We start from the raw sequence: 16,814 nt of genomic DNA, 5'->3' as shown, positions 1-16,814 counted from the left end.
ATAACACTAATCTCTTAGAATCCACAGTAGGATTAATCGACTTTAAGTTTGAAAGCGCTTAGGATAGTTACCTGTACTTAGTAATTTCTTGGTAACTGCTTATCAAGTAAATACCTCATTACTTTAGATGGCTATGTAATATTTCACAGAATTGATAAGCAGTTTATTTAACCATTGCTCTGTTGACAGATCCTTGGCTTGTCTTAAATTTGTTACTATTACAAATAATTATATTGTTAGCATCTTTGTCCATATGTACTTGAACATTCGTGTGAAGATTTTTGTAATATAGATTCATTCCTAGAAGTTGAATGACTAAATCATAGTGCACAGTTGACTCTTGAACAACACAGATTTGAACTGCATGGGTCCACTTATACGTGGATATTTTTCAATAATAAGTAGTACAATACTACATGGCTGGACGTTGGTTAAATCCGCGGATGCAGAGGAATGGCGGATACAGAGGGCCAACTATAAGTTATTCTTGGATTAACCCTGCATTGTTCAAGGGTCAATTGTATATTATTTCAAAAGTTTGATGGGCATCATCGAGTTGTGCCAGATTTTACTCTTTCTAATATTATAAAAGAGTGCTTTCTGAATACTGGAAAGTGTTTTAGTTGGCTGATAGTTATCTATCTTTCGCGATAATACTTCTGGTAATAAAGAATTCAGTATCTTACAGGATAGATTTTCCTATTTGTGGTCAGTTTGAATTGTTAGAAAAATGTTTACAAAACACTATGGGCAATGTTTCACACACTATGACTGTTCTGTGTAGAATTTTATGTTTTATGTTATGTTATGTTATTTATTTTTTGACCACACAGCGTGGCTTGTGGTATCTTAGCTCCCCAACCAGGGATTGAACCTGGGCCCTCTGCAGTGAGACTGCAGAGTGTTAACAGTGGACCGCCAGGGACTTCACCTGTGTAGAATTTTAAATTAGTTTAGTTCCACAAATATTTACATCATGCTTACTCTATGATGTACTAAATGTTGGAGGGTGGATAGTTAAAAGTGAGTAAGACAGGGTCCCTGTTCTCAAAAACAGCCTCAATGTAGTAGGGGAGAAAGATGTTTAAAAGGTATTTTATAATGATTTAATCCATCTTGTAATATAATTATATACAAAATATAGAAGACGTACCAAGAAGGGAGACATTAATTTTGCAGTTTTAGGGATAATAGGAATGCTTCACAGAAAAGGCAATAACTTGTTTGGAGTTATGTTGAATAATGAGAGTTGTTAAGTCTACCAAGACAGAAATTGTATTCAAGGCAAAGAGAACTGAATGTGTAACAGTGTGATGATAAAACAGTGTGTAAATTTCCTTATGTCATTAAATTGATTTTATCTTAGATTGGTAAATCAGTCATTTTCCATTTCTACATTATGGGTTGCACATTGCCCCTGTAGGTTAAAAATGCCATGTTAGCAAGAGCCGAAGGAATCATCTTGTACTCAGATCCAGCTGACTACTCTGCCCCTGGGGTACAGCCATACCCAAAAGGATGGAACCTTCCTGGAACTGCAGCCCAGAGAGGGAATGTGTTAAACTTGAATGGTGCTGGTGACCCGCTCACTCCAGGCTATCCAGCTAAAGGTAATAGATAAGCCTGTTATGGTCCACTCATTTTTGCAAAAATATTACTTGCCCTTATAGAAGGCATAAAAGCAAGCAAGCATCTATAGAATAACATTAAAACTGTGTGCAATTATATTTTGGATTGCTATTGCTAGGAATTCAAAAGCATTTCCCTTTTATTTCAGTTTTAAATTTTCATGAAGTGTGGACATGGAGAGGGGAAGGGGTCAATTCAATTCTCTCTCTACCTTTAGTAGAGGTTCAGAAACACAGATTCTCATGTCCAAAGTAATATTACTCTTACCAAACCAGAACTTGGAGTTTCTGAATTGTCTAATGATTTTATTCTTCTGTAGATCACGTATTTCTATTTTTAAAAATACCAGTGGGTTTTTTGTGTTATTTAATATGTGAAATGTGAAAAGTTTTGACATCTGCATAACCATATCCACAATCAAGATAATGAACATATCCATTACCCAAAAAAGTTTCCTCTCATCTTTTTGTAAAGCCTTCCTCTCAGCCCTACCCCCTCCCTGCCAATCCCTAGGAAATCATTGATTTGCTTTCTGTCAGTATAGTTATTTTGAGATTCATTTATGTTGATGTCTGTGTCAGTATTTCATTTCTTTTTCTTTGCTGAATGGTATTCCATTGAACGGATACTCTACAGTTTGTTTATTCATTTACTTTTTGTTGGAAATTTGGATTGCTTTAAGTTTTGGAGATATTACACATAAAGCTGCTATGAACAGTTGTATGCAAGTCTTTATATGTACATATGTTTTTATTTCTCTTGAGTAAATACATAGAAATGGCATGGCTGGATAATATGATAGATGATTTTCAAATTGTTTTCCAAATTGGTTGTACCATTTTATATTGCAGCAGCTGTGTATGAGTGTTCCAGCTGCTACACCGCTGTCAACACTTAGTATGGTCAATCTTGTTAACTTTACGTTCTAATAGATATGTACATCCTCCAAGTTACAATTCTTTTTCAAAGTTTTGGTAGCTATTCTAGGTCCTTCCCATGTGAATTTTAGAACCAACTTATCAATTTCTACCAAAAAGTCTCCTGGGAGGTTGATTTGAGATTGAGTTAAACCTATAGATCAGTTTGAGCAGAATTGACGTTTTAAAAATATTGAATCTTCTGCTCCATGAATATGGCACAACTCTCCATTTACTTAGGTATTCTTTACTTTCTCTCAGCATGTTTGTAGTTTCACTGTACAGACCATGCATGTATATTTTCACATTTATCCGTAATAATTTCAAAGTTTTATGCTGTTTTAAATTACATTTTAAATTTCAATTTCCAGTTGCTCATTGCTAGTAAATAGAAATGTTATTTTATTTTTAGAAGAAATATATTGATCTTGTATTATGAAAACTTGTTAAACTAATTCATTCTACTAGGTTTTTGTGGATTCTATCAGAGTTTTTGCATAGATGATCATGTCATCAGCAAATAAAGACAGTTTTATTTCTTTGTTTCTAATCTGGGTGCCTTTTCTTTTCTTTTCTTATTGTAGCATCTGGTACCTCTAGAACATTGCTGAAAAAAGTTGTTAGAGCAGATATCCTTGCCATGTTCCTGCCCCAAAGACTGTCCTAGTCTTTCTCTGTTAAGTATGATAGTAGCTGTATATTTTTTATAGATTCTTTTTATCAGATTGAGGAAGTTCACTTCTAAAGTGCTACGAGTTTTTATCTTAGCACATTTATCTCATTTCACTAGCAATATGTACTGGATTTTGTCAAATGCTTTTTTTTATTTTTTTATTTTTGGCTGTGTTGGGTCTTCGTTGCTATGCATGGGCTTTCTCTAGTTCCGGCGAGCTGGGGCTACTCTTCCTTGTGGTGTGTGGGCTTCTCATTGCAGTGACTTCTCTTGTTGCGGAGCATGGGCTGTAGGCGTTCAGGCTTCAGTAGTTGTGGCTCACGGGCTCTAGAGCGCAAGCTCGGTAGTTGTGGCGCACGGGCTTAGTTGCTCTGCAGCACGTGGGATCTTCCCGGGCCAGGGCTTGAACTCACGTCCCCTGCATTGGCAGGTGGGTTCTTAAGCACTGTGCCACCAGGGAAGCCCCTTGTCAAATGCTTTTACTGCATCTATTGAAATGATCTTAAGTTGTTCTTATTTATGTTTTTTCAATTATACAGATTGATTTTTTTTTTTTTTTTTTTTTTTGGCCATGCTGCACAGCTTGCAGGATGTTCCGCGACCAGGTATTGAACCTGGGCCATGGCAGTGAAAGCCCAGAATCCTAACCACTAAGCTACCAGGGGACTCCCCAGATTGATTTTTGAATGTTAAACCAAAACATCCTGGGACAGACTCTACTTGGTCACAATGTATTATTCTTTTCATAGTGTTGGTATATTATTGGATTTTTGCTAAAATTTTATTAAGAATCTGTCTTTAGTAATAAGGGATATCGTTTATCCCTTATTGCTATCAATTTATTTTCTTGTAATATCTCTGTCTCATTTTGGTAACAGTAACGTTGGCTTCATGGAATGAGTTAAGAACTATTTCATCTTCTTCATTTTTCTGCAAGTGTTTATATAGAATGGGTTTGATTTTTGTCTGTGAATGTTTGTAGAGTTCTTCAGTGAATCCATATGGGCCTGGTGGTTTTTTTTTGTAGGAATGTTTTTAACTACAAATTCAATTTCTTTAATAGATATATGGCTGTTTAGGTTATCTATTTATTCTTGAGTGAGGTTTGGTAGTTTGTGTTGTTTAAGAATTTTGTCCATTTCATCTAAGTTGTCACATTTATGGGTTTAGAGTTGTTCATAATACATTCTCTCTCTTTCTCTTTCTCTCTCTTTTTCTGCAGGTACTGGAGTGCTATTCTCATCTTTATTCCTGACATTAGCAATTTATATCTTTTTTCTTCTTTTCCTGATTTGTCTTGCTAGAGATTTATCAATTTTATTAATCCTCTCAGAGAACCAGCTTTGGATTTCATTGATAATCTCCATCATTTTTCTGTTTCCTATTTCTTAGATTTCTGCTCTGATCTTCAGTATATCCTTTCTCCTGCTTATTTTTGCTTTATTTACTCTTCTTTTTTTACTTTCTTAAGTGGAATCTGATGTCACTTGTTTGAAACTTCCCTTTTTTCTTCTTCTTTTAAAAAAATATTTATTTATTTATTTATTTGGCTGCTCTGGGTCTTAGTTGCGGCATGCAGGATCTTCGTTGCGGCATATGGGATCTAGTTCCCTGACAGGGATCGAACCTGGGCCTACTGCGTTGGGAACTCAGAGTCTTAACTACTGGACTACCAGGGAAGTCCTGAAACCTCCCTTTTTTCTAAGATAGTGGTAATAATGCTCTAGAGAACTCTATTTTGGCTGAAAGCTGAAGTCCCAATTAGGTTTTAAGTCTGACAATACTTTTCATCTTCCTTTAAGGAGAATATTGTTACTGTTTGAGTAAGAACCTTATCACTTATTCACAATATCTCATAAATTCCCTTTAATTTTTCTTTTACAATTCTTTCTAGTTTCAGAATCTGGGACGCATTTTCCAGGTATCTGGTTAACTGAAGCTTCTTTAAGAAGGATTTGTGATATCCTTGAGGAAATAAAATATTCTTGTAAAATTCAAGAGAATTACATGAAATGTCAAAGCAAGTTGGGGAGTCTGTAATCCCTATAATTGATTTTACATTAAACTGTAAATGATTTAATTTCTTACTGTCAAATTAAATAGACCATATTAGATAAAACAATAATTGACTTTTGGGGAACTTTAAATTTTGAATATAATTTTAAACATATAGCTAATCTGCAATAGTAATAAAAGAAATTCCTTTATACCCCTTACTCAGATTCTTCAATCGTTCTCCTCTTATGCAATTGATTTTTGCAGAGTACACCTTCAGACTTGATGTTGAAGAAGGAGTGGGAATCCCTCAAATCCCTGTACATCCCATTGGATATAATGATGCAGAAATATTATTACGGTATAGTTTTCTAGTTGGATTTGAGAATAAGATATTTTACACTAGTATGTCCATTTTCTCTTCTAAAACGAATATGTTTTGTATCAGAATGACTCCTAAAATAGGAAGAACAGACCACATCTTCTTTTTTTTCCATAAGAGAAGAGCAGTCAGTTTAATGACTAAGAAATAATAAGAAAACATTACTTTGTTTGCTACAAATGAAAGTCTCAAAAGCAAAACTATGTCCAAAGATAAAAATACTGATTTGAGATTTTTCAAGTAGTTAGATTTTCTTAGATCTTCATTTGATATTTGTATTTGACCTGCATTTTAAAAATGTGGTAATGTCCACCACTTACCAGATGTGTGAACTTATACCAGTTACTCAATCTTTCTCTGACTCAGTTTCCTTCTCTGTAAAATGAAGACAGAAATAGTTTCTCCCTGACAGAGTTATTATGAGAAGTAGATGAGATCATGTATATAAAGTATCTATAATATGATATTCAATTAATGTTTGTTATTATTGTATTGTATAACTGTGTTGCTTTTCAAATCACCTAACTTCTATTTTTGTTTAATGTATGTACCAATACAATTTGATAATTGCTTTGTGAGTGGCTACTATGTAATCAGCAGCTTTTCTAGAAATTTCTTCTCTTTAACACAGTCATGAATTTCACATGTTCAGGATTTCTTGGACCTAATGCTTCCCTATGTAAATAATTAAAGTTAGAAGTAGAAAGGCTGATGCTTCCTATTTCCCCTCACTATCTTGGTTGGTTTTTTTCTCCTTAGCTCTTTTTGTTTTTTTGCCCATGCTGTGCGGCTTGCGGGATCTTAGTTCCCCGACCTGGGACTGAACCCAAGCCCAGGCAGTGAAAGTGCCGAGTCCTAACCACTGGACCGCCAGGGAATTCCTCTCCTTGGCTCTTATCAGTAATATATTAAACATTTTCCTTAGTTATCTCAGTTATGGCTCTCTCACTAGAATGTAAGCTCCACAAGGCAAGGAAATTTTACAGTACCTGGCACTTAGTAAATCCTCAATATATACTTGTTAAATGAATGAGTGAAATATCTCATCATCACACTTTATGATTTCTTCCAGAAAATTGTGATGCTCAGCATTTTTCTGTCATTTTTGTGTTCTCTTGACAGCTATTTGGGAGGAACTGCTCCACCAGATGAGAGCTGGAAGGGAAGTCTTAAGGTGAATTATAATATCGGGCCTGGCTTCATAGGGCATGATTCTTTCAGGTAATTTTATGTTACTTTAGTATCCTAGAAAAGGTTTACATGTTTAATGGAAAAATGTCAAGATAAATATTCTGCCAGATATATTTTGCTTATCTTCTTTTTCTCATTTTTCATAATGAATAATTATTTTATATTGCTTAAGAATTACTTATGGAATGATGTATTAAATTCTTCTTCCAACAGTGATATCACAACATTTGTTTTGTAAATCTCAAAAATTACATTTGAGTTATAGGTTTAACATTTTAACTTCCCTCTTCACCTAACCCTTTTAAGTTTTTCAGATAACTGTCAAAACGCTATGCATGTGAAGCACTAGGTTAACCTGAGGGAAGGAGTAAAAGAGAAGAGAGAAAGGAGCCAACCTTTGTTGATCACTTCCTGTGTGGGTGGGTTAGATGAGTTAAAATGGGTAAGCAGGTAACTACTGTAAGGCTCAATACACTTAGCATTTTGGCTATTATTGTTATTAACCCACGAGAGCACTTCGAGGAGTGATCACAGAATATGTGTTCATTGAGCTTAATTCTACAGAAAAAATAAGTATCAAGATAGGCAGGAAATGCCAGCAGCAGAGAACAGCTTATACAGAGTTGCAGAACATCATGACATGATCAGAACTTTAAGTACTTTGATTTGCTTGAAATGTAGAGAGGAAGGGAAACTTAACACTGATAAATCAGAGAAAATATAGCTGTTTTTATTAAGCTAAAATGATTAAATCAGTCTTGTTTGCTAACAATTTACTTTAACAATGTGAAATTGTATTCTTAGAATGTTTTTTAATTTCTGTAAGAGTTTTTTTTTTTTTTTTATTTCTGAACTTTTAAAGCATTAGAAGTTCAATTTTATTTTATGGGGATTTTAGAAATATTTTTATATAAGTGCTTATTTATCTCTATCTCTCAATTAGAATGGAGTTCTTTTAAGATAAGAGACTTTATTGTCTAATTATTAATACTCTCTAGAGGCACACAATGAAAGATATAGGCCTTTCTGATTTATAAACAGAAACATACAGAGAAATCAATAAACATATAGCTTCAGTCACAGTTCAAGAGTAAACTCAGAAACAGAACATTTACCTGGTCAAGATATCAAAAAAATGTTCACCTTCACCATGGGCACAAAATCCTATTTGATTTTAGCTCAAAATGGGCAGATACACAAATTTTTTTAAAAAATTGCTAAAAACAAGACTATGTATGTCATTTCTCACCCAAAAGAGATCTTGATAATCTATGGATCCATTTACAGAGATTACCAAATGACAAGGCATGAAACCTTAAATTCTTAAACATTGCTACCACAAATAGGGAATAATTTACCTACTGTAAGCAAACTAGAAACATAAACAAAACACAGAATCAACAGAAAAAAATTAAGTTAGAGATACAGAGATTCAGCAAAGTTAAAATTCTATTGCTGCTTGGGATTTACATCTGAGAGCCAAAAGAAGACATGTCTGGTTTTAAGCTGCCCATTCTTGGTTCTTCAAGCAGAGCCCATGTACATCTCAGTGGGACTTCCAAAAATGATAAAGGATTTTTTTTTAAGTAAAACCATAATTCTCATACAAATATAAACTGAACATGTGTAAAAATTTTATTTAATGCATTAGTTAATAAGGGGACCAGAAAGGAGTTAAAACTGGTTCAAAGGAGAATTCAAAGATGATACAAAAAATGAGCTCCTTAGGAATGCTGAAATGAGTGTGCTTAATAGCTGAAAAACTGATTTCTTCCACATTGGGGGAGGGAAGTCAATTGAACGTTCACTAGAGAAATTGTGCATTTCAGTGGGCGTGAATTATTTGTATTACTACATTACTACAAGTTAAGTTCTGTCACTACAGAGTTGTAAAATAGTCTAGTCAAAGAAAATGACAGGCAGAGGTAACTCTGATGGTTGAGCTAAGGTTGTTCTCAGTTTTTCCATACAGGAGTATATTCATTCAATTCACAATTATTTACTGAGCATTTACTATACCCCTGGTACCATTCTGGGTACTGGGGATTCATCAGTGTACAAAACAGGCAAAAATCCCTGCCCTGTGGAGCCTACATTCTGAAGTTTAGTTTATTTGGAACATGATGAGTTTGAGGTGATAACAGGACAAACAAATACAGTTGACCCTCAAACAACACAGGGGTTAGGGGCACCAGCCCACCGCCTGTCAAAAATCTGCGTATTACTTTACAGTTAGCCCTCCATATCTGAGGTTTCACATCTGTGTATTCAAACAGCTGCGGATCATGTAGCATTGTAGTGCATATTTAGTGAAAAAAATCCACGTGTAAGGGCACTTATGCAGTTCAAACCCATGCTGTTCAAGGGTCAACTGTAGATAATTCTTTTTTTTTCCTTTGTGCATAATCTCTATTTCAAATATTTGTTAAAATACCATTAGATTAGATCAAGAACAAAGACAAGAGCAAAGATCATCCCCTGCAGAAACTTAGGAACTATGTACAGAACTTTAAGGAATAGAGGACAACACTTTAGCTGAAACCTGCCTGCTGACCAGAGAAGGGTGTTCTGAATGGACTCAGCAAAGAAAAGGAAATCAGGCTGTTACCGAAGTCTAAGCTCTACTGCTCGCTGTACGAACAGCCGATAATCGAGAGATGAGTTGCTAGGGCAAGGAATAACTACTTTATTCGGAAAGCCAGCAGACCGAGAAGATGGCGTGCCCCAAAGAACCATCTTGCCTGCGTTAGAATTCAGGCTCCTTTCATACTAAAAGGGGAGGGAGTAAAGTCAAACATTTCCTGGTTCCTGTCCGCCTGCAGAGGGGATGTGTTCATTTCTTCCTCCCTGCTGTCATTCACTGGTGGGCCTGCTCAGGTTGTTTCCTGTGAGCTTAAACAAAGGAATTTTAGCTTAATGTTCATTACCTGGGAAGCAGGGCTCCCAGAGATGGGCCATTATGTATAATTTAAGCTTATAGGCAACATCCCTTAATGAATAACTTGTAATAGAGTGCAAGAAGTATTACAAGGCAGGGAAGGAAAGGTGCTCATCTGAATCAAACTTCAGTTGCCATCAGGGCAAGTCGTGTAATGGTCACAGATGGGAGGCCCTGTGTTTGGAAGGTTCAGATACAGCACAGGGGTTCTATGTGTTTTTATGGCTACACCCCTGGCTGAGGTGCCTTTAGGTCATTGTCACTCAAATTCCTGGCCAGCCAAACTCCCACAGCAAAGAGTCCCAAACTGAGGATCAAATTTCTCTGGAAGTCATTCCTATTGGTGGTGAAGCAGTAGACGCCCCAAAGCCAATCTCCCAAGTTGTCCGGAATTTCAGAATTTCGGGAACTTTATTTGCTGAGCCCACATCGTTCACACTGACCCCACTGGAAGCCATAGCAGCACCTCTCTAGATAATTCTTTTAGGTACTCCTGGAGTCAATGATACTAAAAACCAGAAAGATATAAGGATTAAAGGTGTAGATGAGCTTCTTTGAGAATCTGAGCAGAGAGCCAGTTTATTTTCATGTTTAGATTAAAATAGATTTTTTTCCTCATTCCTCATTGTTACAGTATTCTTTACTTAATTTTCTTCATTTAATGACATACATCAATGAAGCTGGCTTTCTTACTAATAGATCTTAGGCTCATATACTTAGAAACACATGCGAAAGAGTATTTTTGCTATTAATTTTTATCATTCAGTAGTAGAAACAAATCTTTTACTTAATGTCTTAAAATGCAAGACAACACCCATTGATTAGTTTTCCCCCAAAGGCACTTTTAGTTGAATACTGCGCATGAATTACATATGCATTCAGAAGCACAGTGTACTTTTAGGGGGAGAAAAACCAGAATTTGCACTTAATATACAGGATTTGACTTGTTTGTTCTTCCATTCAAAAATGAAGTACTAAGTAGGTTCCCTGCCCACCTCCTGTAAGCCCACCATAGATTAAAAACTTTTGTTCCTTTGTGAAAAAAGAGGGTCAACATTTTCCCATGTCATTTTGGATTTATAAAATGTGAATGGCATTTTTTTCTGACTTTCTGAGCTTGCTTGTACTTTCCCGTGAATTCTAATTTGGTTAATTATAATTGATGAATGAATATTTAAAAGGCAGGCCCAAATCAGAATCAACAGTGATGACCTGGAAAAGTTTCATCGTATAGTTGTCTTGTACCTTTTAGCAGGTGCTTCTCAAATTGCCATTTAACAATGGAATTTATCATGTTTCTTATAGGCAGCATTCAGTCAGCCCTTTAACAATGTACTGATAGACTTTTTCAGTAATCTTGGAAAATGTTACTGAATAGCAGGAATTAATATACATATAAATCACATTAAAAATAAGCTTCTTTGACCTTTAATAGATAATGGGCTGTCTCCCTTATTTTTGTAATTGTATAGCGTGTATTTATAAATTTTAGAATGAATACCCAAGGCATGTTTAATAATAGAATATTTTGAACTTTAAATAAATATCAACAGTAGGGCTATGAGGGAGGAAAAATATAAAATATTGATATTTGGTTTTTAAAATTTGTCTTTAAGGAGCATGCTTAAGTACACAGGAGTAACCTGTCATGATGTCTGCAACTTACTTGCAAGTGATTCAACAATATTACAATTATTGAATTTATGTGGTGGGTATTTGGGAATTTATTGTCCTATTATACAGTTTTCTGTACTTTTGAGATTTCTCATAATAAAACATTGGAAGAAAGCTGTTAGACATAATGTTCTATGTGAAGTAATTTGTTCCTTTTGAAATTCTAGGAAGGTTAGAATGCATGTTCATAACATCAATAAAATCACAAGGATTTACAATGTAATCGGAACTATCAGAGGATCTGTGGAACCTGGTGAGTTGGTGGATTATTTTAGACATTTTATTTTTACAAAGATTACAAGAGTAAGAGAAGATAAATTTTCATCAACAATTGATTTTTTTCTGGCTGATGTGAAACAACTAAATTTAGAATAAGAAAGTATAATTCTAAAAGAAGACTCTACCTTATGGTGTTGATTATTTTCTATGGGGAAACTCAAGCGAGAGGAAGTTTAATTTAAAAACATAAATTACTACTCTTTATAATGTATTCAAAGTTGTAGTTCTTTTGAACACATTTTTTCCCAGACAGGTATGTTATTCTGGGAGGTCATCGGGACTCCTGGGTATTTGGAGGTATTGACCCAACCAGTGGGGCTTCTGTTTTGCAAGAAGTTGTTCAGAGTTTTGGCAAACTGATGAGTAGAGGTAAGTAATGTTTCTTTGGTAGGTGATGACAAAAAGTGACTCACTGAATTTTCCTTTGTTTTTAGGCAGGTGTACCTAACTATGTATGTTAACAATGATTACAGGCTGGAGACCAAGAAGAACTATCATTTTTGCCAGCTGGGATGCAGAAGAATTTGGACTTCTGGGTTCCACAGAATGGGCTGAGGTAAATAAGACAGAGAAGTTCTTATTTTCTTGGTCAACAGGGAACAAATATACATATCTCTGGATAATCACAGATAGGTTCCATTACCTAATATGGTTTTAATTTGGATAAATACCCAAGAGAATTTAGGAATTAGAGTTTGCTTTTACTATCATATCAGATTGGCAAAACAGAATATCCTCTTAATTATTGGGCTACAAACAAATTTATTTATTATTGTCAAAATATTTTAGTTTCTATTTGTATTTGTTTTGTAAAAAATCTGTTAAGTTCCAAAAGTAGTTAAAACTAGCAGGCTGTTTCTGACAAATGAATTAACTTATGTAAAAACTGATACAGATACTTGGAGTTAATTTTCAAGCTTCTGAAGTTTCCTTGGAGTTCTTCCATCTAAGAGAACATAAGATGTTCTGTTAAGGTGACTATACTTTGATTGTAATTTCACATTTACAGATTCCATGTATAACTGTAACCATAGGTATATTTTACCATTCACAAAAGTTCCTGATTGTTGAGTATAATATGATAATTTTGTAAACTGAGTTACAATTTCAAGGGTTTATTTTTCCTTCAGTTATGATTAATTTTTATTTTCACTGGGTCTTAATGCTTAGTCTTTAAGTGTCTCTCCTAGGCCCCCTCTTTCATCTTCTTCCCTTAGCCTCTCTGTTGAGTATCTCTAAGTTCTTAAATGTGCAAGGTAAGCTTGTGCATTTTTATAAAGGCAAGTGCACCATAAAGCACTTTCCCTCCACCATCCTCTATTTATCTTTAATAAGTCCAGATTTTATAGAATTGTTTTAAAGTATGTCTTATAATTCTTGCCATTGTGTCTAGTTTTTAAATGCTTTCCTTCTGACTCCTTTCCTCTTACTTTACTTTAAAATAATAATATGAAATAAATAAATATGGGAGTAAAATCACACACATACAGTTACTTGTATCACTTATGCTTTATTCCATTTATATTGCAAGGTTTTATTATTATGTTGGTATTATGAATATGTATTTGGGGATAGACTGTTAATTTAGATGAATCAAATTTCATTAAGGTCATTTACTTTTAGAAATATGTAATTTCTTATGAATGCATGTATATATAAATACATGTCTCTGTTCCTATAATTTCAGCAGCTTAAAATAAAGATAAAATAAATCCAAGATATAATATGCCTTGCATTAATTTAAATACATGTGGATTAAAAGACAGTTTCAATACTGTTTCCAGTTTTCTACCAGATTCTTGATCACATTCAGCAGCATAGTTACCCTCTTTATTTTTTTTTTTTTTATAAATTTATTTATTTATTTTTGGCTGCGCTGGGTCTTCGTTGCTATGCATAGGCTTCCTCTAGTTGCGGTGAGCAGGGGCTACTGTTTGTTGCGGTGTGTGGGCTTCTCATTGCGGTGGCTTCTCTTGTTGCAGAGCACGGGTTCTAGGCGCACGGGCTTCAGTAGTTGTGGCACGTGGGCTCAGTAGTTGTGGCGCACGGGCTTAGTTGCTCTGCGGCATGTGGGATCTTCCTGGACCAGGGCTCGAACCCAGGTCCCCTGCATTGGCAGGCGGATTCGTAACCACTGAGCCACCAGGGAAGTCCCACCTTCCTTAAATATAGTTAAGGAACCTTCTTTATTTCTACTGTAAGTCTGTTATAATGGGAACTGTGACTCTATCTACAGCAGAGTCAGCTGTGATCTGGCCTGTGTGGGCAACTGTAGAGGCAAGAATCCTCATTTGTGTGATAACCACTTACAGCTTTAAATGATTTTATTGTAACATGTTCTTATAAGGTACAAAGCTAGAGGGAAAGAGAAGTAAAGTGGTCTCTCAGCATATTCTCATCTGAGTGTGATGACATTAGTTTTTCTCTGCTTTATTTTTCTTGGATGTGTGTGTGTGTGTGTGTGTGTGTGAATCAGAGAAAGAGAGTACATCTTTTTTTATTGCCCATCCTTCTTTCCCTCTTGTTTTTTCTCTATTCTCCTGCTTTTTTGTTCTTTTTCTTCATCATATCTTTTTTAAAAAAATATTTAGATAAATGGAAATTTCCAACTACTCACTTTTAAAATGATAAATTTACATGGGTGTCCAATTTCAGGGGATCTCACACTTTAATGTATGTAAGGATTGCCAGGGATACCTTTTAAAAATTATAGATTTCCAGGCCTTACTTTGAGCAATTCTTATTCAGTAGATCTGGGGTGGGGCTGAGATTCCGTGAGGTTTACCCTTCATATTCTGCTGCAGGGGATCAAGGAACCACGTTTTCAAAATGCTGTTGCCTCAGGGCTCACTGCTATTGCTATAAACAGTAGCTACAGCCTCATAATATTTTTCTTACTTGTTTTAACTGAATTAATGTTGTCAACCAATCAGATAATTTCTCAGAAATTATTGTCAAAGGCATAGGTATTTGATTTATAAAGGTATTTGTAGACCACTCTTATACTAAATTATTTTTTTTACATTCTCACAATTGTAAATGCTGTGAGTTAAGTAACAACTTTTGCTTCAACTATAGGAGAATGTAAAATCACTTCAGGAGAGAAGCGTTGCTTATATCAACTCAGATTCATCTATAGAAGGTAAATTTTATTTTGGGTTGTTATTAAATAGTATACCATCATTTAAGTCTGTAAATTCAGCTTGTAAACTTTCTAAGATTATCCTCTCCTATGAAACACCTCGATAATACCTCCATTTTCCATTTTTACCAGAGAGAAAATCAATATGATTCATAACTAAGCTATTGATCCTAATTTCTTTAGTATATTTACCATTTGCCTATCTTGGATTACTAGTTAAAACTCTAGTATTTAATTACATTCTTCATGTGGAGATAGTAAAAGGATTGGTCTACAGAATATTTCATACAGAAATACTTCCTGTATGTACTGGAGCAAATTTGAAGTGAGTACAAACTACAGACTACCTTTTGACCCTGACATGTGACATTAATATCTATAGGCTTTCACTGTATTATTATTTCTAGATAAATGTCAAAGCACACTTACTAGCTACTGACATGCTGTAGTCTAATGTCTTGATATATACTATTGAATTGAATGAATGAGGGAAATCCCTGGCCGTCCAGTGGTTAGGACTCAGTGCTTTCACTGACGTGGACCCGGGTTGTATCCCTGGTCGGGGAACTAGGATTCTGCAAGCCGAGCGGTGCAGCCAGGGAAAAAAGAAAAAAAGGCTGAATTGAATGAATGAAGAAAGAATACGGTGGCCTTATCACTTCCTTTGCTAAAGTCTCCCTAAGTGATACTGCCTTACTGAAGGATGAGAGCTGCTGCCTTAGCAGCAAAGTCCACCTATGCCCTCCAATGTCCTAAGTGTGTACCGCAGCCTCTCTCACCCCTGAAGAATTATTTCCACCCTATTTTTAATTCTCTGGGAATGATGCCTTCAATTTGAAGTTTATTATATCTTGTTTATAATTAGAAAATAAAGTTAGAATTAAATAGATTGGAGTTTCATTTGGAAGTATTAAAATACTCTGTGTGTCTTATTTATTTTTCAGGCAATTATACTCTCAGAGTTGACTGTACACCCCTTCTTTACCAATTGGTGTATAAACTGACAAAAGAGGTATATAAGTAGTTCTGTCTTAATGTTTTCTGATGAATAGTAAGTGAATAACTTGTTTTCTAAATTAGTGATACTTATTTTTAAACTGGAGACACATAGCTGATTGTATTGATATAACTAAGCAGAACAAAATCTTTAATATAATATTTACTTATGTGACATAACTATGAAAATAGTAGTGCTAGTTTCTGTCCTAATAATAGTTCTTAATAATTGTATACATTTGTCATAAAGTATGGGGTCTATCATTTCGTCTGGCATAGGCATTTTTATATAACAGAAAGAACGCTGAGCTGGAATGGAAAAGCCTTTGTTTCAAAGATTGCCTTGGCTACTCATTCATTCGTTCATTCAACAAGTGTTTATTACGTGGTTACTATGTATCAGGCCCTATAAAATGAATTCTAGCAGCAGCAATGATAAAAGGAAAATATTACTGAATCCAAATACTTTGTAATCTAGAGAGGATACAGACCTATAAACGGGGAACTATATATATTTCACTAGAATATTGGATACTATATACAATGGAGAACAATTGTGGAACAGAGAAGCTAAAATCCTGGGGCAGCTGGGGAAGTGGGAAAACATTAGAGGATGTTTCCTGAAGAATTAATGGTTGGGCTGTAATATGGAGGGATGTGAAGGTAAGGGAGACGCTTTCTCAACAGAGGATGCAGTACCTAAAAAAGATGTGGAGGTATGAAAGAACATATTTCTTGACCTGTAGGTAACTTAGTGTGACCTAAGCATAAAGTGTTGGTGAAAGGCTGGTACAAAATGGGGCATGACAAATAGGTCAAGGGGTTCAGAAATTTGGTGATGGAGAAATTCAAGAATCTTTAACAAGGTTGTACATTATCATATTTATTCATTTAGAAAGATTACTCTGTATCAGTGTAGTGAATAGGTTAAGCTGTAGTAAATCTAAAAGCAAAATGGAAATAATTCCACATGCTTACTTAGCACACAGGAATTTTAT

At 35.0% G+C, this 16,814-nt stretch overlaps 1 protein-coding gene and 1 pseudogene across 7 annotated transcripts in view; one reads left to right on the top strand and one right to left on the bottom strand.

The window, feature by feature from the left end:
• Window positions 1-16,814, top strand: part of NAALAD2 (N-acetylated alpha-linked acidic dipeptidase 2) — a 106,286-nt gene that overhangs the window by 72,171 nt on the left and 17,301 nt on the right. For all 7 annotated transcript variants that reach the window (XM_059930596.1, XM_059930598.1, XM_059930597.1 and 4 more), the window contains 8 exons: window positions 1,424-1,610; window positions 5,482-5,575; window positions 6,719-6,817; window positions 11,567-11,652; window positions 11,928-12,047; window positions 12,152-12,234; window positions 14,757-14,820; window positions 15,765-15,832. In XM_059930596.1, coding sequence (XP_059786579.1) covers window positions 1,424-1,610; window positions 5,482-5,575; window positions 6,719-6,817; window positions 11,567-11,652; window positions 11,928-12,047; window positions 12,152-12,234; window positions 14,757-14,820; window positions 15,765-15,832 — 801 coding nt within the window. The remainder of the gene's footprint in view (window positions 1-1,423; window positions 1,611-5,481; window positions 5,576-6,718; window positions 6,818-11,566; window positions 11,653-11,927; window positions 12,048-12,151; window positions 12,235-14,756; window positions 14,821-15,764; window positions 15,833-16,814) is intronic.
• On the bottom strand, window positions 9,951-10,183 carry LOC132369738 (mitochondrial import receptor subunit TOM6 homolog; annotated as a pseudogene).

This window comes from Balaenoptera ricei, chromosome 8 (assembly GCF_028023285.1).
Source record: "Balaenoptera ricei isolate mBalRic1 chromosome 8, mBalRic1.hap2, whole genome shotgun sequence".
In the NCBI taxonomy this organism is placed as follows: domain Eukaryota; kingdom Metazoa; phylum Chordata; class Mammalia; order Artiodactyla; family Balaenopteridae; genus Balaenoptera; species Balaenoptera ricei.
Note: the sequence above shows the minus strand (reverse complement) of the source record. Positions and strands in the feature narration are given on the sequence as shown.